The sequence below is a fragment of the Aquarana catesbeiana genome, linkage group LG07 (genome assembly GCF_042186555.1).
Source record: "Aquarana catesbeiana isolate 2022-GZ linkage group LG07, ASM4218655v1, whole genome shotgun sequence".
NCBI lineage: Eukaryota > Metazoa > Chordata > Amphibia > Anura > Ranidae > Aquarana > Aquarana catesbeiana.
In genome coordinates, this window is record NC_133330.1 from 256,836,138 (window position 1) to 256,863,536 (window position 27,399).

At 39.8% G+C, this 27,399-nt stretch overlaps 1 protein-coding gene across 1 annotated transcript in view; it reads right to left on the reverse strand.

The window, feature by feature from the left end:
- SUCO (SUN domain containing ossification factor) overlaps positions 1–27,399 on the reverse strand; it is a 163,867-nt gene that overhangs the window by 71,543 nt on the left and 64,925 nt on the right. Inside the window, exons 2-8 of the mRNA XM_073592035.1 lie at positions 25,515–25,616; positions 23,484–23,629; positions 12,953–13,090; positions 11,930–12,080; positions 10,470–10,593; positions 2,470–2,591; positions 233–300 (exon numbers count right to left, since the gene is read on the reverse strand). Coding sequence (XP_073448136.1) covers positions 233–300; positions 2,470–2,591; positions 10,470–10,593; positions 11,930–12,080; positions 12,953–13,090; positions 23,484–23,629; positions 25,515–25,616 — 851 coding nt within the window. The remainder of the gene's footprint in view (positions 1–232; positions 301–2,469; positions 2,592–10,469; positions 10,594–11,929; positions 12,081–12,952; positions 13,091–23,483; positions 23,630–25,514; positions 25,617–27,399) is intronic.

Here is a 27,399-nt window from a genome sequence, read left to right on the forward strand (position 1 = left end):
CATAAAAAAAACCAAAAACAAAACATTGTAACTGCCACTATTTTGTTTCGGGTCTCTGCTTTCAGAAAATGTATATTGTTTGGGGGTGTAAACTAATCTTCAGGGTTAAAATAATTTTTTTTAAAGTGTGCAAACCCCCCCCCCAAAAAAAATGGACTTACATAAATGGATAAACAGAACATATACATTGTAAAAACATGCACACATTTAACATGACAATATATTCACTCACCAAATTTTTGTGCTACATGGGTTTAACATGTACAGGTCCATATTTTCTATAAGTATTGCAGATGTGCTCTAGAAGAAAATTATATTAATACATTAGACTTTACAAGTTACAGTATGAAAATAGGGATGTTGGTAATGGAAGACAGGTTTACAGCAGCATTACTGGTTGAGATACAGTAGTGAACTAGCTTGTCTTTAAAGTGGTTCTAAAGGCAAGACATTTTTTACCTTAATGCACTTTTTGCATCAAGGTAAAAAAAACATCCCCCCCCCCTCCATAAAGACCAACTTGAGTTCTTTCTCAATCCAGCACTGTGCCAGTTTGCAGCAGTGCTCTCCCCTTTCTCTGCCCCCACAGGACAAAGAGGCAGCAGAGGGAGCCATTGGCTCCTGTTGCTGTCAAATCCTGTAAAGAGGGAGCAGGGGCAGAGCCTCACTCTGTGCCTCTATGGAGTTGCCCCCATAGCAGTCGGGTTGCTATGGGGGCACGCCCAAAGCACAGGAGTGGACAGCATGGGCAGGGGACCGCTCTGCACAGTACCATTGCGCAGAGCAGGTAAGTATACCAAGTTTATTAAATTGCCTTTATAACCACTTGAAACCAAGAACCAGTAAAAAAAAAATCCTGAGTGCTTTCACACTGGGGCGGTGAGCTTGCAGGACAGAGAAAAAAAAAGTCCTGCAAGTAGCGTCTTTGGGCGCGGTGTATGAACGTGTATACACCGCCCCTGACATTGAAAACAATGGGCAGAGCTGCTAAAGTCGCCTCGGCAGCTGCGCTAGCGGGGTTACAAGCACCCCGCTAGTGGCCGAAACAGCCTATAACAGCAGTAAAGCGGCGCTTTACCGCTGAAGCGACCTGCTCCCCAGTGTGAAAGGGGTCTAAACTGTAAGGACCGAATAAGAGAAATTTATTGATTGCCCGCATACACGCTAAACCATATTGACTGCGCGGTCTCCACTGCTAGCTATTGTATTCTGACAGACACTATCCGTAGCAGAGACTGCATCTGATTGGCGATAGTACTTCAGCTGACATTTTCCTCCCAACACAGGGGTTGCTTGGTTAAGATTTTCCCCAATTTGAAAAGGTTTTCTATGTGGACACATGTGACTAACCACTTCAGCCCTGGAAGGCCAATTTTTGCAATATGGCACTGCGTTGCTTTAACTGACAATTGCGCGGGCATGCAACGCTGTACCCAAATACAATTGATGTCCTTTTTTTTTCCCCACAAAGAGCTTTCTTTTGGTGGTATTTGATCACCTCTGTGGTTTTTATTTTTTGTGCCATAAGCAAAAGACAGACAATTTTGAAAAAAAAAAAAACACAACACAAAAAAAAAAAAAAAAAAACCTTTCTGCTATAAAACACATCCAATAAATTTTTTTTTTCTTGGTTTAAAAAAAAAAAAAATCCCAATAAGCGTATATTGATTGGTTTGCGCAAAAGTTATAGCGTCTAAAAACTATGGGATATATTTTTGCAATTTTTTGTTTGTTTTTTTACTAGTAATGGCGGCGAGCAGCGATTTTTTGCAAAACTGCAACATTGTGGTGAACAATCTGACACTATGTGACACTTTTTGGGGACCAGTGACACTAATACAGCGATCAGTGCTAAAAAAATAATAAAATGCACCATCACTGTACAAATGACACTAGCAGGGAAGGGGTTAACATTAGGGGCAATCAAAGGGTTAAATGTGTTCCCTATGAGTGTATTCTAACTGTGGGGGGAGTGCTTTGACCAGAGGAAAACAGATCAGTGTTTCTGCTTAGCAGAAACACAAAATCTCCATTTTCCCCTCTGACAGAACGGCGGTCTGCCTTGTTTACATAGGCAGTCTGCCGCTCCTGCTGATTGGCTCCTGCTGTGTCCAATCAAAGCGGGAGTGGGTCGCCGGCGGCGCAAGCCCCAGGCCCCTATACACGAAATTACGTACCTGTACGTGATTTGGTGCAGAGGGGCCGCCCTGCCACAGTATATCTGCATGGAGCGGTTTAGAAGCGGTTAAAGAGCATATTCGTCAGGCAAGGCCAAGCAAACCTTAGAACATCCGGCTCCTCTTTACCATCAGTTAACCCTGTCTTCAACAAGCTAGAATTTACAGCCAAGTTTGATCAAAGAGGCAATTGTGCATGTACAGTATATTTTCTGCAATTCTCCAAAAATAATTTAAAAAAAGTGTTTAGTGTGGAATGCAACAAGTTTTATACACTGCACATTAATCTTACCTTGGCCTCGGGGTTGGCAGATAGTATCTTTGCACCACACTCCACAGACGCATAATTGTTTCTATTCTTTTGGACCTTTACTGTATGCTGCCCCCCATTGACTGAGGCATGTGAAGACTGGCCTGGGAAAAAAAAAAAAAAACAGCATTAAACCAGTGACTGACTTCGCCAGTTGCTTCTTGACAGCAAGTCCCTCTGCAACACTATGACTGGAAAACTTTGCCCCGTTCATGTGATACAGAATAACCTCTAATGTGAAATTCCAGGCAGCGATGACACTCCATTTACTAAAGGACAGCTTACTCCCTTCAGGGGCCATGCAGTCTGCTCATCTGACTGTCATCCAAATTTCAGAAATGCCTTTTGTTATTAATATCTACAGAAAGGTAGTTCTGAATAAACAAGGTCAAGTAACATGCAGCTAATAGAGAGTAAAACACATGAAACAAATTCCTAAACAAAAAAGGCAGAGCATTGAGTTGCCTGTCCACCGGGGTTGCGTCCTAAACACAAATTTTTTTTTTTTATATGCCATGCGAGTTGCAATTTTAAAACATTTTAAAGCTGCTCTCTGTGTTTTAGAGACTTTTAAAAAAACAAATTTAAACCACGCTGGACCAAACAAACCAGTTACTTGACCAACACATGCAGTGACTGTCATCATTGTATGAATCCACAGATACAGCGCTGTGTTCTGGCAGCAGGATGGGGACTTTTTGTCCCGCTCTTGGAACAAAATCGAGTCGGGCTGAGTGCTGCTCAGCCATTCACAGGAAGCTTTGAGTTCTATGAATGGAAAACTCTCCGATTGGCCGAGACAGAGAGGCGAGGAGATGTCGTCACCTTTTTCAACTAAGCCGATCCTTGAAAGCTTTGTGTTCATTCATAGAATACAAAGATTGCTGTGAATGGATGAGCAGCGCTCAGTCTGACTCGAGTTTGTTCTGGAAACAGGTCAAGCTGCAGGAACACAGCACTGTATATAGTGGAGGCTACATACAGTTTACACAGCGCACCCAGCACAGGCTGCATATGTTAGTGAAGAAACTCGTTTGTTTGGACCAAACAAACCGAACTGAACTAAAACATGGAGATCAGCTTTAAAGGAAATTTGCACTGAAGGTGGTATGGTGCTGACCTTGATTTCTCCATCTGAAATTGCTAGATACCCAAATGTCATTAAAATGTAATGGCTTTAAATGTATCCAAGTCAGTGTTGTAGAAAAAAGCAGAATAAGGGGTTTTGGCTTTAGTCCATAGAGATTTCTTCAAATACTATCACTCACCTTTGTGGCGATCCGAGTGCACGTGGGAGCAAGTACCTGCCACAACTAGGTACCCCCTAATAATTCAATAAACACACACAATGTGGGGGGAGCAGAACTTCCCCTTTTGTGTAATGTTCCACTTTAAGCATACTTCAGAGGCAAAATGCACCATACCCTTCCCATATTATCTCTGTGGAGTCTCCGCACATGCAGCAGTACAACACTGGCAGTAAAATGTCATGTCCATCAGGACCTTACTTGCACCTGTGCTTTGACACCCATCAAAGTGTAGAAAGTGCACAGTTTACATTAAGCTTGCTTGTATTATATACTGTATCTGCAGACCAGGACTAAAGAGAACAAGGAAGGTAGCTGGACAATACCATACACCTAGATGGTGTCAACACCTTTTAGTGCCAAGAGCTTCAACATGCTGGTACTTACTGCAAAAACAAAATCTCAAACTGCAAAGACGCAAGCCCCGTATACTTTCAGCCATGCCCTGTCCACCCACATCCCATGTGATTTCAGCCAGTAATTGTGGCAAGCACAATGCACATTCATGATTGTGATAGAGATATATATACATCTCTCTATCTAGCCATCTATCTATGTCTATGCCTATCTATCTATATCTATCGATCTATATATACAGACACACACACACACACACACACACACACACACACACACACACACTGTAGCTGAACTTCTGCAACAGCTGCCTTCCTTCAGCACTGTGCAAAATAATATGTTTTATCTGTTTATTATATTAGCTTAATGGTATAAAGGAGATTTGTTCACACAGAAATGTGAATTAGATGCCTTCTTCTTCTTAGTCCTAATGCACATTTAAGATGCAGACAACCTAAAAGGTAAGCTAAATGCACTGTTTACACAAGCCTTCACTCGTGGCAACATCTTTCAAAGCTCATAGAAAGAGAAGGGCACTAAAACTAGCCATACATTGTTCAGAGTTTCAGCCAATTCTTGCTAGCTCAGCTGAAGTTCGAGCAGCATATTGCAGTCAGCATCACTTTGTTCAATCCACTTTAGTCTAAGGAGCCTGTTGGACTACTGTCAGCCAATCAGTGTCTGTAAACAGATGCAGGTGCCGTTTGGCCATTCTGACAGCAGGGCTGCCGGCTGTTACAATACAATGACCGGCAGGGGTGATTAGTCTAAGCTGTTAGCCTGGATGGTAGAAGCAGTTAGATTTCTTTTATTTAGCCCACATTCTGAATGAATGCAATCTGTACATTTATGGTCAGCTTATGAGGAGATCATATTAGTAAAGCCGCTTGGTATTCCAAGATATATTAGAGCACATAAGTCTTATTAGTGCAATTATTATTTAATGCAGTGGTTCTCAACCTTGGGGAGACCAGGGCCAGTAAATTCTTCCAAATCTTCCATGCCCCACAATAGCCATGATCGATGGGTAGGTAGTGATCAACCTGTAACTGACCCCCCCATTGTAAACCTTTCCTAATCTGTGTAGTTTCACCTGACAGCAACCAATCAAACTCTTGCTTAATGCATCCCCAAAAATAAAAAGGTGAAATCTAATTGGTTCCCATTGATAACTCCAGTTCTCTGCATATTTCACTTCTTGTTTTTAATGCACTGCACCCGCAGCAGACATTTTTGCATCGTGACTTGTCACACGATTGAACACATTTTTGAATCTTCTGCACTTCATGGATCAACAGATCTACACTGAAATCCCAACTGATTTGCAGCTGTAGTTTGCACGCTTCCTCGCCAACCTACCATGAGCGATGTAGTTCACCTAAACCTGGCAGCCACAGGAGGCTTCTACTTATTTTCGATGCAGCTCTGTGCTGATGTCCCCCTCCATCTCCAGATGAAACTCCTTCCTGCAAAATTGGGCGCCACTGCAGTACTGCAGGCTTGGACTTGCACAGAGGCATCATGCTGAAATTCTTTACGACACCGAGATCCGTACTCTCCTTAACACCCACTGGCTCCCGGATCTAAGGCACAAGGCTCCCACAAGCTAGCTCTGGCTGCTGCTCTGTACCCGTAGGGAAGCTGGATGCTGGTGTGTATCACTCTTCTGGGACGGTCAGGGGCCCAGGGCAAACAAAACTGGCCAGAAGGACACCCGTATCTCCAGCCCCACTCCCAAGAGGTGGTGGGAGTGCAACACAGCGCATTCCTGCTAGGTCAGGACCCAATCTGCGCCAACAACTGTCAGAGCACACAGGAAACCAAGGCCTGGCAGGAAGATGGCTGTGGCTGAGAACAACTGCATATTGGACAGTGTGCTTTAGGTATCAAAATGTGAAAAAAAAATGTGATATTACATTACAAGATCCTAAACATTCAGTTTCATCCTTTCACCGACTATAAACCAACACAAAATAAGGGATAAGGGCTGAATTGCCCGAAGGAAGGGAAGAAGGACTTTTAAGGTGCTGTTTACATCAAAAATATAATCAAAAATTCTGTACAATCATATTAAAAAATGAAAAATTTTATTGAATTGAGATTAAAATATTCATGTCTCTCATAGAAAGTGGGACATGCTTTTAAGAACAGTATGACATTGATAATATCACCCAAAATTGTTCACATTGGACAATGCAACATAAAGCAACTACTTAAAGGTGCCATGACAATCTGCCGCTCGACATGTTTCGCTCTAATACGAGCTTCTTCAGGAGTTTAAAGGCTATGATTGTAGTGGACTCTATAGTAATGGGAGAATAAACAATAATCAATACATGCGTTCAAACATATTAAAAATACATCCAATGGATGAATAAACTGGCTTATCAAAAGACAGGTTGATACAGAGCATATAATTGCATACATATAAGTGGAAGCTTTTTTTCTTTGTTTTTTCTTTTCTCTTGCTTTTTCTGTTTTGATAGGTCATCATATTTAGTATTTTCAATGCTATACTGATGTGGCGTCACATATACGTATAACCTATGTTAAAATATTAACTATATTCTATATTCTCAATGCTGTATTGATTTGGCGTCACATATTTGTATAAGCTATGTTAAAATATTCAATAATAACTAGACTATGACCATATACATTTTTGTATGTCTTACTTGATATCATTGAACCTTCACTGATTTATTTGTGCTATATTCTTGCAGGCTGTTGTTGCAAATATTCATCAAGGATTTTTTTAACAAAAAGTCTTTTTGTTTCTCTTTATGATTGGCAACAATTTCCCGATAATACTCTCATATTGGGTTCATCTCTGTCAATTTAGACCACACGGACGCCCGGGGCACCCACTATTGGGGATGTAGAGCCAATCGTCCCCAGAGTGGTGGCCCCTTTTTTTGATCCGGGTTGCGGCATTAAATGGGGTGTTTTAATATCCATAAAATGATGCATATGAGCCTCTATTTCGAATTATTGGTTGCTAGATGGGCTGAATGCTTCAGTCTAGTTCTAGCTGTTTATATCTTTTCTTTTCCCTTTACCAACATGGCGTTTTTGGCGCCCGGATGTCCCACGGGCTCAATGAATCCATAGACATGCGCACTACGTTCTTGGCACGTTACCGACGTCAGATTGACGCCGCCGCTTTCTTCCTCCCCCAGGTTATGACGCAGCCAGCCTCAACAAGCGTCCGCATCACGGCGGCGAAACCAGACGCCGCCGTGGTGGGGGTACATAAAGGCGGTCACACACCGCCCACAGTTCTGCTACCGGCGCTGTTCAATGGAGGCAGCGTGAAGCTCTCCCAAGCCTGCATGCCGGACTACTGCCCACTAAGTAAGTTCTCCCTCTGCAGCATTACTGTCAGTTGGTAGTGAGCTGCACTTGTGAAACTTTTATGGTCCTTTATATTATATCTTTTTTCCACTCAGAAAACATCGCGGTTGGTTATCGTTTGTGTAGTCACCATTGACCAGTTTGATGAAACTATGGTACTTAGCCATATCCATCTGACATACGTTTACCGTGATACTTTTATGCTTTAGGTAAATACTTTCAATTGGTTCTACCCCAGAAAATATACCCTGAAATCAAACAAGGATGTTTTGAAATTTGATTTCCCCTTTCCCATACACCTCCCCCTCCCCCTCATTAATTCTAAATTTGTTTTATTTTTCTAAAGGGCCATTATATAACTTTGTGTTCCCCTGTGGTCTCACTATGGCAGCGATGTCCCTATATATATGAGAGAACTTCACGGTTCGAAATCAGCACTAATTTGCCACTCTATTGAAACATTTATGTCGCATTGATGCATTACAGCTTGGTAAGATATACAAACTTTGATTTCCCATATATATTTGGTTGAACTGTTTGGTCTCCAAACTTCCACTTATATGTATGCAATTATATGCTCTGTATCAACCTGTCTTTTGATAAGCCAGTTTATTCATCCATTGGATGTATTTTTAATATGTTTGAACGCATGTATTGATTATTGTTTATTCTCCCATTACTATAGAGTCCACTACAATCATAGCCTTTAAACTCCTGAAGAAGCTCGTATTAGAGCGAAACATGTCGAGCGGCAGATTGTCATGGCACCTTTAAGTAGTTGCTTTATGTTGCATTGTCCAATGTGAACAATTTTGGGTGATATTATCAATGTCATACTGTTCTTAAAAGCATGTCCCACTTTCTATGAGAGACATGAATATTTTAATCTCAATTCAATAAAATTTTTCATTTTTTAATATGATTGTACAGAATTTTTGATTATATTTTTGATGTAAACAGCACCTTAAATGTCCTTCTTCCCTTCCTTCGGGCAATTCAGCCCTTATCCCTTATTTAGTACTTTATCATAGGATGTGGTGCTTACAGTTGAGTATCTCTGTCCTTCCTATATCCTTATAAACCAACACAGTTTAATTGTTTACTATGAAGAAAATATATAATTTCATATGCTTTGATAAATATGGTCAAATTACATAGACATTACACATGAGTAAAATCTTTAGTGCTGGAGTGAATTTCTACAGGTTTTATGGGTGGTATATAAAACTTTATAGTAAGTAAGGGAAAAAGTCCACGGAAAACATTGTGAAGCATGCAAAAAAATCTATTATACATAGTTAAATATGTGTAGAAGTGCTTATACATGCAATTCCCAGAGTAACTTAGTGCAAGCATTTACAACAGCTCAAGTGTAAAATGCTAAAACTACAAAGATTCCCATTAAATACAGCACAACTTTGAATAATTCCACAAAGTGTATATATTGTTCCCACATGAGTGCAGTATACATTTTCTCTAACTACTGTAAATGTCTTTTGTAAAACGTGTACAAATGTACTTTACCAATACAAAGCACTGTGAACAAAGTCATGTGTTACCAATTTTGGAGTATAGCTTTTGACAGCCTGTAAGCTTTGCAAGTGCTCCATCACTCATTTGCTTTCCATACGAAAGCTCTACAGAGATTAAACTACAAAGACAAGACTGGGCACAGACAGCAAGCCCAGCCTAGCTCTCAGCCTGTGGCCATATTAAATCTTTCACATGGATTTACTCTATTGTGAAAAATGTCAGCCCTAAAGAATACAGTCTGCTCTCTATCCATATTCTTCCACATCTTCTCTAGCCATATTCTTCAGAGAAGCAGAGCATAAACTATTACATCACCTTTTCCCAACATCTGAGATTAGGGATAATGGATGTTTTGTTTAAAGGAGCAATTTGGGTTGACCAAAAGAAACACACATACTCAACTCCATGCTGTAGCCCAAGAACTGAGTGATTACATGACTGCTGATCACTCAGAGAAGAGCGGCGACTATCAGTCTCTGTTCTCTGCTCTGCCCCCCCAGCACTGACTGGAGTGCCGGGCAGGAGCGGCTGGCTGAGGAGTGACTCTTTGAGGTCAGCCAACAGCCGACTTTAGCCAGCTGTCAGCTGATTCTGGCTTACAGGAGAGCACAAGTGCACTACTGTGACCCAGAGGAAAATAGCCAAAAAATAAAAAAAACTTTGGCCATGCTTCTTATACATATCCACCTGTTCTTTAGCAAAACTTAAAAGGAAGTGTTACCTTTTTTAAAGCCCATTTCCGAGCTCCCATCTGATAGCTGGCTATGGGTAAGAAAACAAATGTTTAATGCCCTTTTTAGTCACCTAAAGCCACAATCACGTGACCTTCCAGTCTTGAGTCTTCTCCCCTCTTCGGATTACAAGAGGCAGGGTCTATGTCACTACCTGCATAGAGTGGCCAATTCCCATTGGCCATCCAGTGATAGGGTCTGCAATCTGTGCAGTGATGTCAGCATGAGGGAACTGTCAGGCACCAGCCTACTTGGGCACATCTGCAGCACTGGATTAGCAGTCCCCTGCTAATCCTACTAGGGACCAGGTAGCAGACGTAGGAGTATATCTTGCTTCACAAGGCAAGAAAGAAAAAAAAAAAAAAAAAAAAAGTGCAGGATGGGTTAGAGGGAAGTGGTTCATGTGTTGCCTGATATGGGCTTTAACCAAAAGAATGATGCAGAGGTAAGACACAGAAAACATTAGTTCTTATCTATTACATATTTGTTGTTCTACAAGGTGAGCATAGTTGCAAAAACATGCTATAGGGGAAACGCAGATTTTGCCATTTATCACATATTTTTGAATTTTTAGCACTTCATGGAGCTGTAAACAACCAACCAACATTTAAATCCCAACTGCAGCGGGTGAACGTATTTAAACTGGCTTAAAATTAGCTATTTGCATTTTGATACATGCCATGTGACTGGCATAACTTACTTTTTTCTTTCTCCACTTCCATGACTTGTTTCTTCCACTCATCAAAAGTTGGAATGTCAACGGGATCCTTTGTGTTCCCTGGAACAACCGGGTCACCTCCAGCCACCTCTCTGTCATCAGTCAGCTGTATGTCCCAAAAAAAAAAAAAAAAAAAAAATTTTTTAAAACCTACATACTAAACTTTTTATTTAACTTTTATTAAGCTATTTACCTTTCCGACAAAAAGATAATCAAATTTAACATTTATTTTATAAAAACATGTTTCTCATTACCAGTCAATACCAAACGCTTTTAGCCTCAGATACTACTACGAAAAAGGTTAAAACTATTTTTTAAATACTGCCTACTCAATTTTCCTCTGAAAACACTGGAAACCAGTGACCAGCGAATTTTTGCCTTAGGGTCCTTTCACACAGGCGTTGCATTTTTTTTAAAGCAATAACTGATTCAGTTTACATCAGTATTTCATCCGTTTTTTTTTTACATCAGCTACAATTGCAAAAACTGACCTTTTATCCATTTTTCGTTTTTTTTAACTGAGAAAAAAAATAGGGCTTTGATCTGTTTAAAAAAAAAAAAACGGATGTTGACGGATGGGGATGTAAACGGATGCTCATCAGTTTTTCCATTGAGATGCATTGATGCCTGTTTTTCATCTGTCAACAGATGGATTAAAACAAAAACGGACAGAGTGCCTGTGTGGGGGCCATATACAGTAAATACTGCTCTCTGGGGAACAAGAGAATGACTTAACACATCTTAGAACTTACTAGTCTTAAAAATACATGGCAATGTCCTGTGCAGGACAGCTTTTTATAAAGTTAGGCTCTAACATAATGTAATGCTAGACAGCACAGGAAATGAAAACATACGATATTGATTTACATAAAACAATATTATACAAAAAACAGTCACTTCCAGCGCTAATAGGTCTTCCAAGGTGTGGAGTAACAGATAAAAAAAAAAAAAAAAAAAAGTTGGTGTGAAAGGTATATATGGTATCCAAAAGTTGGTGGATGCTGCCTTCCTCAGATAGGGTAATCCGAAAGAAACCTACATGAAAAACAGAAATGGAAGGAGCGCACATCTAGTGCATTAAAGATATTTTTATTATTAAACTGTTTTATATAAAAGTGGGTGCTCACAAAATGCCATAAAAACAATGCATGGACATGCACAGAACACGGGGTACAGCTAACGCGTTTTAGGGGCACACCCCCTTCCTCAGAGCTAGGCGCCTAGCTCTGAGGAAGGGGGTGAGCCCCAAAACGCATTAGCTGTACCCAGTGTTCTGTGCATGTACATGCATTGTTTTGGCATTTTGTGAGTACCCACTTTTATATAAAAAACATTTTTATTATTAAATTATTTTTGGTAATGCACTAGGTATGCGCGCCTTCCATTTCTGTTTTTCTTGTAAAACAAGATTATGCCACAATCCCAGCTATGGGCATACTGACCTCTTTCTCTAACTCTTCAGATGCATTAAAGTGTACTTTTTGTTTCTCTGCTTCTGGTTCAGGAGCTGACACTTCGGCTTCAATGTCTGATGATGTCACCTTTCGTTTGTTGTGTGAAACTGAGATGTTCTCAACATGTTCGTTCACAAAACTACAGGGAATTATTAAAAAAGGAAAAATATATATATACACACACACACACAATGCAGATCTAGTAGCCAACGATGAAGCATGTACATCTTTGAAAGCAAGCATTTGAAGAGGCATTGTTCATACAAGTGCAGTAAAGTAAATGACAATACCATCACACACATCTAAAAACGCAAATACATTTGCCCATTCCCTCCCAAACAGCTATCTAAACATGCTTTAACAGACGTTAATATTTTTTATAAACCATGATATTTCCAATAACTATCTGAAATTAAAACTGTGTGCAGCTGCAAAAGCGAAAAGGAATTGGCAAACTATGTCAGCGTTACATTTCGAGGGCGATTCTGACGGAAACAAAACTGCAAGGCTTACATCAACATGGCAGCAAGCGATTCTCTATTTGTGCATGTGAAGCGTTGATCTGCAAACCGCCAGATCCGCACTTGTCAAAATGAACAATCAGTGAATTGGTTTATTTTTATAATTGTGTACAGTCACCCATGTTATTCATTATGCCTTTTAGTTGGCATAGTAAAGTGGAAGCTGGACTGCAAAATGCCAGATCGACGCTCGTTTGTTTAAATGGCGCAGACCCAGAACAATTTGGAGCAACCCGGCTTAAAATAGAGAAATTGGCAATTTCACAAAAACGAACCCCATATCCTTTTTGTGAGCCTTTCAGTTTCACTTAAGTTTTGATATTTTTCATGCATATTTAGTAGGTAGATGTGTAGATAGAGAAATGCAAGCAGAGCAGGCGAGCGGTGGAATGCGGCATGGCCTTAGCAGCGGATGAAGAGTTACCTTTATTCAGCTTCTTGATTTTGGAATGATTTTGCTTTAACAAGCACAACCTACTTCAATACTGACCTTGCTGATGGATTGATAAAGGAGGGCTCACTCTGAGGCTCAACCTCTACGGCCCCCCCAGTATCACAGTCAAGTTCTGACTGCTCAGGTTCACTAGAGCTGACTACAGGGAGAGCGGCGCTGGACGCTTCTATTGCACTGAAGGGAGAGAAATAACAGTCTTTTTACACTGGGGGAGTGTCATAGAAAAATTGCACCAGACAATCTATTAAGGACACACAAGGGGGGTAGGAAACATTCTCATACAAAATCAGACAGGGACTAGCAGTGGATTACTTTACTAAAACACACAGGTATTATTTTCCTTTTTACTGGATGCAACGCCATTAAGAGCCCAATAGAAACATGGTTTGTAATCGAACACGGATGCAGTTAAGATCGATTAATGTTAAATAGGAAATTTCAGCAATGACCACTCACGTGACTGCAGTATGGACTTATCTAACATCTGCATTGAACCTGAATGTAAAGAGGTTTCCTGCAGATTACATGGTCAGTCGATTGGCTAAGAGGACAACTGTGTCCATGAAGAGGTGCCAACAGACACAAGATGACTGCACAAAATCTGATCAATTATGGTCAGATCATGACATGATCACACATCCGATTAGCACTATGGGATCTATCCAGCCCATCGATTTCAGGAGAGAAACAAATAAAGGCCAACATACACAGCTTGATTTCCCCATTCAGGCTAAAGCTGACCACAGACTGTTTGAATCTCAGCCGGTTCAGCAGGGACCGAGTTCCGAACTATGTATGGGCAGGCTGAATGTCAAATCGATCAATTTGGGTACAACCAGCCTGTTGAATTTAACACATGATTGTTGCTAGCAGCTATTATAGCTGCTAGCAGTAATCACTGTGTTCTCCCAGCAAGGACGGCTCCCCCTGCATGGATTAAGTTCACACGAGTGTGAAAAGGGCCTAAAGCATTTTTAAGAGCCAAAAGGTCTTTACAGAGCTCACTCCATCACGTAACCCATAAATAGGAGGATTATTTCTCATTTCAGGAAAAGTGGGCAGATCCATGCAAATCATTCCTTTACGCCTCATAGGATACACCCCCAGAATGTTAGGCTAGATTTGTAAGGCTATACAGTATTGTGTATTATACTGCAGTGGATCCAAGAGGTGCATCAGGCTGATGGGACATAAAAAAAAAAAAAAAAAAAAAGAAAGGAAGGAATAATTTGCATGGGTCCACCCCCTGTTCTCAAAGTGAGGAATAATCCTATTTTTGTGTTATGTGATGAAATAAGATGCAAAAACATTCTGTTCTGAGAAGGCTTTACTGCACTATACACTAAATTTTGCCAGTAAATAAAGTAAAACAGTCTTATAGATCAGCATGTTTGTTACACACTCTGAGTCTCATGTAATATAAAATGGATAAAGATCGAAGTGGCGGTTCTGATGACTACAGATAGATAACTGTCAAATACAATTACTCTACTTTTGCTTACATTTTTATAAGTGGGGCACCAGGAAGCTACCAGTTGTGTGCCAATATTTAAAGAGTTTTGCTAAAAGCCAGCTGCTAAAATAAAGACCAGTTCTAAGTATAAACAGTTAGTTCTCAAACAAAAAAAATTATACAACCGCACATACTGAAAATACAACTACTGCACGTTGCCAAAAAATCTACATCATTTTATAAATACTCTACAAACTGGTAAGAAAAAAAACAAAACATTTTGGCTGAATACCGACAACAGAAAAATGATATACAGGTTATAAAATATGCAGCGTGCAGAAGTTGCCCAGATTTCAGGTTGTACAAGTTCTAAAAATTGCTCAACGGTGTGTAGAAGATGCACACATTAAACTTACACAGAATAATATGTAAATAAAAGCAGAACGGCCTAATATGTACAAGGAGACGTGCATGCAATATGAGCCAGTTAAAGCATACAGTACATGGTTTTTAACAGTGACATTTTTCTTGCCTGTAAATATTCAAACTCAGATTCTTAGCATACAAGTAAAGATTTATAAACATTTTTCTCAAATTCTCAGTTTATGCCAACATTTACCCAAAAGAATGGTTTACCCTCTTCTGCTGGTGTAAAACTTCAAAGTTTACTCACTTTCAAATGTTAAAATGAACCGGTGCCCAGACTAGGCACACTAAACACACTTGAACAAGCAGCAAAACGCTTTCAAATCAATCCCCGCTAACCTCCGTAGTTGTAGGCAATGTGGGGAAAAAGGAGCACAGAAAGCTCAGCTTTTGTGGCTTCCTAATGACAACCAAAAGGTGGTTTATAAGCAGTTATACCCCATTAACACTTGTGTGACTTGTCATGGGAATCTGGGCATCAAAGTCACATGACAAGTTGTACCCCATGTTTTCCAATGATAACCATTCATATATATGCGACCTAAAGTCACAGCAAATTCAAAGTAGTTCATGCACTAATTTAGTCCGACTTTCATGCAACTTAAGGGCCATAGACTTCAATATTAAACTCAAAAGTAGCATGAAAGTTGTACCTGAATGGTTTACATGCAAAAGTGGGTCCGACTTTGCAGAGGGACAAAAAGTCACATCCAAGTTGCATTCATCCAAAATTGCACTCCATAGCCCCACGACTTTGGAGTCATACAAGTGTGAATGGAGCCTTAGAAATGGTGTTTGTTGTGGTCTTAGAGAATTAATTACTTCGCATTACTAGCAGTTGGGTGTTCTTGCTGCTATTTGTCAGTATATAAATACTTAAAAGAGCAGTATGGGTTTTTGATTTTTGTTTTCATTCATACTTACCTAGGTGGATAATTCATCTGTTCCCTGGCACCTCTAAACTGAGAACCAATCGATCGAACACTGCCGATCGCTCGGTTCTCACAACTCCGTGAGCTGGTGACTGTCAGTCACAGCTCTCTGCTCTGCCCCCTCCTCACTCACTGGAGTGCTGGGCTATGGAGGGCAAAAGAGCGGCTGGCTCAGGCTCTCAGTGGCTTGCTGAGAGGCTGAGACGGAGGTCGGTCCAAAGATCTAGGCAGATCCCAACTTCATGGTCGTGATGATGTGGAGCCTGGACTGACTGACCTCAGCAGAGCGTGGACTTCAGACTGCTCTCTACTGAAAATGGGTCACAGGAGTGCAAAAACGAAGTGCACACCTGTGATTCATAGGAGAAGTACAGGCAAACAAGCTCAGGCTGTACTTTTTTAAAATCTATAGTATGAACACAGGTACACTTTAAAAAAAGCACACCATCTGCTACCACCATTAGATTCATTGAAAAGGTCACTTGGTTACCTAATTATTTTCCTAGGACTACATGTACTGTAGAAGGGAAAAAAATCCCCACTATTATCATATAAATGCATTTATTCAGGTCAGGCAGGCACACAGAGTTTCTCTTTGTCTTGCATTACAACATTTCTTACACTAATCTTTTAGTACATGTTGGTGATTGGAAAAATGGGCACAGAAACCAATCTGAGTGTTCAGACCCAAATAAAACAAGTGAAAGCACTTGCAGTGAATCCATTAATAGTAACTTTCCCACCAGGTACGGATGATCTATCAACCCAAATTTTTTTTGCCTTCACATTAAAGCTTATACCTGGTGGAATAATCTTTATTTGAGAATGGCTCAGTGGATGGTGCTCCAAGCTTTTGAGATCAGAGATGCCTGAAGAACGTTAAGATTACCTGATTGCTCAATGAATACAAAAAAAAAAAAAAAAAAAAGACTGTACATATGCCAAGAAAAATAAATATAACATTTTATAGCTATATTTTTATGCCAAATATTCTTTGTACCACACTACATAAGTGTAATGGAGACAGAATCCAGGAAAGAAGTCTGATAACTCTCACCACCAAACAAGTCACCTAATGTTTGACTGCAGTATGGATTTAGGTGTATTTAGCATGTGGTGGAAACCAATTTGAGTTTTAGCAAAGTTTTTTTCAGAAGTGTATTGTCCTGCAGTGGACCTTCTGCTTCAAAATGCTTTTGAATTCCCATTGATTTGTGTGGGAAGAAAAGTAGTTCTGATGGCAACAAAAACCCAGGCGATTAATGTAATTTCTATACTTCTATAAACTGCATTTTCCCAGCGTGTTGATAAAAGTATTGAGAAAGCGCTCTACATGGAAAAGCTGCACGATTAATAATTAAAGAATCAAGATAGCGATTCTACCACCTCACAATCTTAAAGCCACATTTCCTCGATTCAGTGTAGAGAGTTCTCTGCTCAAGGTGACAGCTGTCAAAAAAAAAAAAAAAAAAAAAAAAATAAAAAAAAAGACAGACAGCCTGCCATCAAGTTTTATCTCAACATGGGTTGGGTAGGGAGAACTATAAAACAGTGTAACATTTATTTATTTAGATCAAATGGATGAACTTCGGTCTGTTAATGAGGTCAGTTTAACCACTTAAAGACTAAGGCCTCGTGCACACTGGACGTTTTTACAGCTGCTGTTTTTGGCTTCAAACAAACTCTCCAGCATGTTATCCTATGCCCATGCACACATAGGTTGTTATCTGTTTTTGGTTGTAAAAAACCTCCAAAACGAGTGGGTTCTGAGAGGTTTTTCAGATGTAAAAAATGCTCTAATGTCAAAAGACGCCTAAAAAAGCCAATAAACGCTAAAAAAAAAAAAATTAACTTAGAAATGCTAAAAACCTCTAAAAAATGCCATTGCAAAAACACTGAAACACTCACTGCAAAGCTACTGGTGTTTTTTTAATGTTATTCTAACATCCAGTGTGCATGAGGCCTAAACCTTTTTCTGACACTTGTTGCTTACAAGTTAAAAATCAGTATTTTTTGCTAGAAAATTACTTAGAACCCCCAAACATATATGTTTTGTTTTTTTAGCAGAGACCCTAGAAAATAAAGTGGCGGTTGTTGCAATATTTTGGGTCACACTGTATTTGCGCAGTGGTCTTTCAAATGGAAAATAAACTTGATGAATTAAGAAAAAAACAAAATGGTAAAGTTAGCCCAATTTTTTTGGTATAATATGAAAAGATGTTACGCTGCAAGAATCGTGTGAGAATCAAAACATTTTGTTTTGGATAGAAGGGGGGGACAATAGAGCCTCCATCAGCTTTTTATTGCCATCTTGTTCTTATGGAGTACATTTCCACTCCCTTCCTGTGCAAACTGGAAGCAAATGGAAATCTCCACAATAGGGACATGGACAAAAACAAGTTTATAATGGCATTAGAAAGTTACATATCCTGACAATATTAGGGCTGAAACTACTAATCGATTAATCGACAACTAATTGATTATGAAACTGATTAACATTTTCATAATCGATTAATCGGCCAGCCAATTAGTTGGCCTGCATACAGAATGCATTATTTGTTTACATATCAGGTATTACAGTGCAGCACACATACAGCTCAGTTCACCATCCATACAGGTCAGTAAGTGCCTGAGAACTTGAATGTGTGAGGAGCAATGCCTCATGGGACATGTCGTCCTGGGCAGGAAGTGAGTGGTTCTAAAGGCAGAAGTTTTCTTTACCTTGCTTTAGGGCACTCTATACTATACTTTGCAGCTTGCTATTGGGGCACTCTGAAAGCAGGAGGAGTCAGAAGCATTGGTGGGTGACGCTAGAACAGAAGGATTGGGGCTGCTCTGTGCAAAACCATTACACAGACCAGGTAAGTATAACATGTTTGATGTTTTTAACTTAAAAAAAAAAAAAAAAAAAAAACCCACAAGACTTTAAAGACTTAGGAAAGATCAGCATTTGAACCCAGAGAAGGTGAAGGCTGACAGACTGGAGGTAATAGAAGGGATTACAATTACATTTAAAGTAAAAACTTTTACCAGTATTGTGCATTTAAAATGATCATATCCGTGAAAAAAAAAAAAAAAAAAAAGTCTCAGCTTTTAGTACTTGTCTGACTCCTAAAATAATTAATATATATATATATATATATATATATATATATATATATATATATATATTTTTTTTTTTTTTTTTTTTCACAGTAAAAAAAAAAAAACAAACACAAACCCTTATAGTTGAGATTATTTGCACTTTTTGTACTATAAAGAGAGACGAATTTAACCCCATGATGGCCTGGTTTACACCGATGCGTTTTTGGTTCTTTTTGTATAAAAAAAACGCACTAGAGTTCATTTAACATGGTTTCCTATTTGACACGTTCGGATCTAAGCTCTTTTCAGCTGCTGAGTATTTGGAAAGTGTCAATGACTTTTTTCAACGCAAAACAGTGCTTTTTTGGTTCAATATACTTCAATGGAGAAGCTGCAGAAAAGCATGTAGTGCGTTTTTGCACAGCAATTTGTGTTTTTTAATCTGCTCAACAAATAGGCCAAAAAAAAAAAAAAGAAAAAAAAAGGCAAATCGCAGGAAAATCACATGCGCAAAAATTAAAACGCACAGCAAAAAGCACTGCAGAAACAGATCAAAAGCAAACGGCATAGCTGTGCACGTGCCTTATGCTGCACACACGGATCAATTTTCAGACGAGAATATTCATACAAAAAAATCTTTGTACATTCCGGAATGAAAGAATGTTTGTAAATGTTCACTTGCTTTTAACATTCAGTTTTAAAATGAATGTAATTTCTGAACAAAAACCACATACACTGTCTGAAAATTCCTTTCACCAAGAAGTTTTCTATTATTTCAAAATTTTCCCATCACTGTGCTTGAAAACGAACATCGATATATATATAGTTCCTGTACTTTCAGGATTTTCCTAATCTTCTACAGACAAGGTTTTTTTTTTTTTTTGTGTCCTGGGATCAAAAACCATCACAGGCATTTCCAGTAAAATCGTCACAACCCTCCCAGAAAAAATTAGGTTTATTTATAAACGCAGAACGGGTCAGCTTGGGGAGAATAAAAATCAAAACTAACAATTCCCAGACAAGGTTTCTGCATTTACCTTAACTTGAGAAAGCAACTTTTAAGTATAATTGACACAAACCTAGGTGACCCTTGTACAAAAATGCAGGCTCAACAAGCATGTAAACTGGACTCCTAATCCGTATTTGCAATAAGCACTCTTCTTACTGCTGGTAGCCACCAACAGAAACCCTCTTCAGTTCTTACATATTACTCTTGAAGAATGAAAGGAATAATCCGATTGGATGCTTCCAACCTTTAGGCAGAGATAAAATGCAACTATGCAAGATTTCTAACAATTATCTGGAATATTGAATGTTTTTAGATAAATTATAACTGGAAAAAAAATACTGCTTATCAGCAGATTACCAAATATATTTGTTTTATCACAACTGCCAAAATGTGGTTTTGCTCTCACGGCTGTTTATTACACAAGATATGTTCACATGCAATCTCGCAGCACTTTGCTAATCAAGCAATGAACAGGGGAAAAAAAAAAAAAGATATGAACTGCCATCTAAGGACCATTTTGAAAGCTCACCACACATTACAAACTGACCATATAATCTGTAGATCTAACTGTATCTATGTAAAGCTTAGTTTAGGTAGGTCCTCAGGGTGCCTAGCTTTGGTTAAGTCTGTAATGTGTATGTGGAATATTAAGTGAAAATATGGGCAAAAATCACATATTACACATATGAAGCAGCTTGTCAATAGAATTAACGCAGCAGTCTGCTTTTCTGAGTCCCCCTGTAAAAAGTTTTATTACATTCAGTTGCTCATAGTCATACAGATAATGGATAAGGTAATGGGCTCTAGTATGATACACACTGCCTCGCTGTATTTCCCATGTACTTTTCTTCTTACAATTAGATACATGATTTCGCACATTCCTAATATGGATGGACTGATGAGCGCTATTAGGTCTCTCTGGTTTGATCCGATTTACTCAGGTGGTTAACTGTCCTTTATTTTTAAATTTGCAAGAAAAATTACAAAAATTTATAAATGTATTTATTTATTTAAAAAAAAGTTTTAATACTTGTTGATCCTGCCAGTGTCTGTTTTTTTTTAAACTTCTGTTAAAAGCTGAACTTCAGGGAAATTATGCTCCCTTGCAGTGGGGCTGTGCCCATACTGCAGAGGTTACCTGCTCGTTTGGCGGCTTGGAGAACAGTTTTAGGCCGGGTTCACACTAGCTGCAGCCGCAGCTCACAGCAGGGGGTCCAGTGCGTCCCTGTTCTTCATTTCAGGTACGAATCAGGTCCGACGTCTTGCCTGAATTCGGACCTGAAACGGAGCCAATGACGCACAGGACCCTTCTCCAGTACAAACCGCAAATCCCCCCCTCTCGGGAGCTGTGAGAGCCAGTCGCAGTCTCTTGTCATGTGAACTGGATGCGGGGAAAGTGTGAATCCAACCTCTGATCCTGCAAGCTTCTCTGTGCTGCTAGACTGCCCCCCCCCCCCCATCCTTTCCCTTCCTATGCTTCAGGTGTCTGAGGTTCTCAGACATCATCAAGACTGACTCAGGCCCATACTGGATGTGAGCATGCTGTGGAACTGTCCACCACTAGAGTATGGAGGAGCGGAGAATCAGGTAGTATAATGCTTTTACTGTTTCCCAGATTAAACAAGTAGTCAACCTTGCAGTGCAGACACAGCCCCACTGCAAAGCAGGATTATTTTATTTTTACTTGAACTGGACTTCAAAGAGGAACTAAACAAAATAAACTTTCCGAGCAGACAGCTTTTTATTGTAGAAGAGATGTTATGCCTCTTGTGCAATGAAAAACTTTGCTGCCTGTTCGCAATCTATTGAATGTGCACTGAGCTGCATATGCTCAGCTCAAGATACTCCCGACTGTAGCAGTCTAAAGTTATTACTGCTTATTAAGGGCTGATGCACACAGCCACAGCATGATTCTTCTAGTGGCCAAATCTCTGTATTAAAAAAAAGAAAAAAAAAAAGTTCACGTCGCTTCAGGCAAGATCAGGTTCCAAAAACAAGAGAAATCCATAGGATTCTCCATCCACACTAAACCACATGGAGGGACAAAACTCCTGTTGCTGTACAGCAGAGGTTCTCAACTCCTGTCCTCAGGAGCCACTAACAGGCCAGGTTTGCAAAATAACAAATACACGACATGCGATATCATTTGTTGCTCAGCGATTGCAGTATTCTAGTCTGCATCTCCCCAAGGACAGAAGTTGAGAACCACTGCTGTACAGTGTTCTGACAGCCAGCACCTGCAGAATAACCAGTGACTGCAGCTAATTAGTAATTGTAATCCTAACACTAAACAGTGTGGGTGAGTCAATCTCCTGTTTCTGGCTACTGTATTTTGACAACCAGCACCTACAGCTGTCAAAATACCCAAATACTATGGCTGCAATCACTGTTCACTTTTTCCACCTTGCTTCTTCCTCAATTTTTCAGTCAAAGTTTGGGTGGTGTCAGCAGGCCCAAAATTCAAGACATGTAATGCCTGCTTAAAGTAGACAGCGCCGTGCAGGCGCACTGAGCATGCCGCTGCTAACGGCGATATGCCGTTAGTGGCGGCTCCCGTGCGCCTGCGCGGGAGTGACATTATCGCGGCTCCGGCCAATCACAGCACCGGAGCCACGATACCCGGAAAGAAGATTGACGCTCCGTAGCAGAGGGGACAGCGGTGACATCGCAGGCTCCTGTGTCAGGTAAGTGACACATAATGGGCTACTATGCAATGCATAGTAGCCCATTATGCTTTACCTTTGCAGGGAAACAGAGGAAGTAAACCCATCAGGGGTTACTTCCTCTTTAAGAGTTTTTAGTGGTCATCTAAAGGAATCACTAACTTTATAATCTAGCTCTGCTTGTTCTTGGCTGACGAATCAGTGAGACAGTCAGGAAACCTGTATTCTTAGTAGATCAGTAACCCCATCACTCTTCCTGTACAAGTTTCATTTTAACCACTGGTACACCAAAGATGGCATTTAGATTAAACATCCATGATATACAATTCTGGTAAAAGGAAAAAACCTTTCCCTGACACATTGCTGTTCACGTTCTTTCGCCTGTCCTGATAAAAATAAGGAAGCTGCCAGCACAGACTTTGGAAGCTGCTAGCTTCCCATTTGTTGTGCTCATTCTATGACTTCACTGCATAGCAAGTAACTTGCAGCTTGTCAAGTGCTGACCTGCTAGTTTGCTGCAGTGACTGACTCAGAGCAGAGAAGCCACAAAATGATATATACTGCCAGTGAGACAGCGGATTCTAAAGATAATAGTAATGGCAGCTCCCATAATTCATTAGCTGGCCATATATTTTTCATATTCAATCTCCTTCAGATTCATCTTCAACTACGTAGTACAAGGTCCTGTCTGATTGCATACGCATTGAAAGTGTTTAGGTCTGACCTCATATATCGTTTTGTCAAAAAGAAGTATGGAAATGTTTTTGTTTTTTTGCAGAATCATACTTACTTAGGTTCTTCAAAGCCATACATAAACATGCACAAGTGGACTGCAAAGGCCCGAAGGAAAGCAACAAACAGGAATTTAGCTTTCAGATTTTGCTGCGTATGCAGTATTGTAAAGACTTGGCAGGTTTATACGCTACACGCCAAATAGGACAGCATGAAAAGGTTTGTTTAAGTTAAAAAAAAAAATAAATAAAAAAAAAAAAAGTCTTACTCAGGCAGTGGAACCAGAGGGATCTCTGAGGTAGATGAACTGGAAATGTTTTCAACACTGGTAGCCAGGTTCACAGCTGCTTTTTCCACATCTTTAATGTCAATATTGTCCAGAGGTACGTTTAATCCCGGTTCTATTTTCTTGTCCTGTGCAGACACAAACATCAACAGAAAGCAATTTAAAACTAGAGATCAGCTAATACAAAACAACCTTAAGAAAGTCGACAGTCAAATAAAGTTGTACGCCATACAGGCACATCATATCAGCAATCCACTTGGTTTCCTGTTCCATAAAACATCGTCATTTCTGTTTAAAGTCTATTTTTTTCATCAATCCAATTCCATTTTTTGTGAAGGGAAAAGGAAGTGGAGAGTCCAAACAGGGCAGAATCCAGGAGTTTCACTTTAAATCTCAAAATGACAAAACATTTAAAAAGGATAAGTTCACCCTTCATAACATGTTATACCCATATTCAGGGTGTAACATGATACAAACGGACCGGCCCCCAGAACTTATAAACCTTGTCTGAGCTGTTAGAAAAAAGGGGCCGAGAACTGAAATAACACTCGGCAGAGCTCAGTGAGAGGAGCTCTGAGAAGTGATTGGAGGGAAAGGACACCCCCTTCACACAGGAAAAGAGCTGAGGCTGTCAATCAGCTGGAGGTCCCTCCCTGTCAAATTTTTTAACTTGTCAGAAATGACTCAGACAGAAATGACACTTGGGACTCTCAATATAGAAAGTACCCACTAAACAGGGATATACTTTGTTCATATTTCATGTCTGAGGTTTACAACCACTTTAACATACAAAGCAAATTTAAAAACACTGATGCAATTGTAAATTAGAGATTCAACAAAACAGATTAGGGGCTGACCTAAACTATTTTCTGTTTTTAGGTGACCCAGGACTGCAATAGAAAGTAGGCTTGGGCACCAATAAATGGGAGTTTCCCCAGGAACATGAAGACGGTGTGCCAGTAGCGGTACCTATCAAACACGGAGCTATATATACTGTCCCTAATTTTGCTCTGATGCGTTTGAGGCCCCAAAACCACAATCCGAGAACTACACATGGTTGAAGACTCGCCACCCTACCCCATGTTACATTGCAAGGTTCCTGCTAGAGCTGTACGATTCTGGATAAAATGAGAATTGCAATTTTTTTGCTTAGAATAAAGATCACAATAAATAAAGAGTGCAACATCATCTTTCACATACAAAAAAAATGGGTTAACTACTGTTTAGTTTATTTTTTTAAATTAATTTAAGTGCATTTTTTCCCCAAAAATTGCGTTCAAAAGACCCCTGCGTAAATACAGTGCGACATAAAATATTGCCACGACGACCATTTTATTCTCTAGGGTCTCTGCTAAAAAAATATATATATGTTTGGGGGTTCTAAGTAATTTTTTAGCAAAAAATACTGATGATTTTAACTTGTAAAAAGTGTCAGAAAAAGGCTTAGTCTGTATGTGGTTAAACTGACCTCATTTGCAGACTGAAGTTCATCCCTTTGTTCTAAAAGAACCAAGTGACAATTTTTCTTTTTATCTCTCAGTGCTGAGCAATGTTGTGATAAACTGTCAGCTTTTTTTGACAATGCTAAGAGAACTGCTTTGCACTTGTTAGATGAATCGTGGAAAAGCCGGATTAAAAACGTGGGTGGGTTGAATTGAGATCGCAATTTTTTAACGATTAATCGTGCAGCTCTAGGTTCCTGCCAAGAAAACCACAGTGCAATCGCTATGCAGTATTCACCTACGAGTGATCAGCCCTTTATACAGACTGGGTCGATCACTGCATAGCGATAACATGCAAGCGGCCATAATTAGCTGAGAGAGCCAGCAGCCTCCAATTGCTTTCAATTGGGCTGCCTCTGGGAGCTAATTGCTGGGAACTTTCACTGGGGTTCTCGCATGTAAACGCTATCCAGCACATTTGCAAGTGTGAATGTAGCCTTAAAAAGGGAAATGTACAATAAAACAGAATATAGCATTGCTTTTTCATTATTAGGGAAAACTAAGAAAAGACCTTTTCATCTTTTGTGCAGTCTTCCAATAGCAGATCTTCTCCCACTTGCCCCGATGATAGAGAATCTACTATTTCTGAAGTCTTTGGCTGTTCCTTATCCTCCTACAGGGTTTGAACACAAAAATAATTAGTTGTAATAATGAGTTAATAGCGCATACATTTTTAAAATTTATCGAAAAAACCAATATGCTGTGGCAGACTGCTCTCTCCCTCTATACAATTAAGGTAGAATTTCAACTTTCAAATTTCAAGTTTGTTTGGCCAAGCGGTTTCCATTACAGAATGATAAGGTCACTGGGTGTTCTGTAATATACTGTAGTAATATTAGCTACATACAGTAGGTGGTAGCAATGCAAGCAACTCCCGGTCTTCTTTTTTCAATAAATATAAGGCTCTCTTTAATGGCCGAGGTAGGATTATAGCATCACAATTTCCACCTTGGCAGTGTGCGTTCGGGGCCATGCTCCTGCCCATGCATGCCTATTAAATGAATGCATTTGTTCTTATTAATTACGACTGGAATGCTACTTAAAGCATGAACAGTAACATTTCACATTTTTACACCACAATGGCAACTTAAAGTGTTTGTTACCCTAAAAAAAAAAAAATCTTACAAGGAGGTCATGTGAGCGCCAAGCTGCACTCGGAAATCAGGTATATAGCGGCATTTTATTAATAAAGCACAGGGACACTTGTCACTAGCAAACAGGGACGCTTATGTAAACAAAGTGGCTTAACAACCACTTTAAACAAAAAATCTGTTCAAAAGCAAGATGTCTACATCCTTACACATTTAATAACTTTAAGTTATGAACGTGCCCAAGGGGTCATCTGCTTGCACATAGGATGTCTTCTGCAAAGGAGGAACAAAAAGATGCTGTTGCAAAGCATATTCTAAAAAGGTAGCGTCAAAACCTGAAGTTCATGAGAACAGCCCAAGGCAGCCCATGATCAAAGTTACAGGGGAATGTCAATTGTTTACACAAAAATTTCAAAATCCTTAAAACAACATTTCAGGCACGCATCAGTTTAAAGTTTGCATACAGGTCAACACGCACGGTCAGCCCTGTCAATACTGGTCACAGTGACATTTACAAAATCCTGTTCTTGGGAGTCCATCGAGGGACACAAAGGGGTCGATTCACTAAGAGTTAAATATCGGCTCATAAAATGCATTTATTGTGCAAGTGTTCAATTCATTAAGAATTTTGCAGTAAATACCGAATGTGGCATTGCTAAAGAGTGGGCTGGGAAGCCGGTAACTATGTCCTTAACAAACGGACAGCTGAATGTAAAAAAAGAAAAGCCAACAATCAAAAATTACGTGAAAAAACAAAAAAAAAAAAACAAACAACACACACACACACACACACACACACGCTCTGATAAGGGTCTAGTATGGATTTGGGGGGGGGGGACCCCACGCTGGGTTTTTTTTATCATTCTTAATCTTTTTTTTTGTTGTTTTTTTTTACATCTTTTGTCACCCGTTAAAAACATGGCAGCCGGCTTCCCGGCCCGCTCTTTAGCAACCAGCTATTTGTCACAAAACAGTGTGGGGGTCCATTCAACCCCCGCGCTGTTTTTTTACAAGTACTGCATGTGATACCACCAGCAAAACTGTGGTGGTAAAATTGCATGCTTTTTTACTCTGGTCCATTTGTGAATTGGACTTAAGAGTATTTCCTGGTGCCTTCATGGCAGCATACACGTGGTTGGTTACCCCGTCCCCAAGCAATGCACAGGACCAATTTAACTTGATAAATAAAGAGTCAGGCCCCGCCATGCGCCATTCTTTCTTCTGTCCTCAAACCTACAGGATCATGAATCACGGATACAGCCCTTAACATACCACCATGTTGGTACACCATTGCAGGTTCATGCT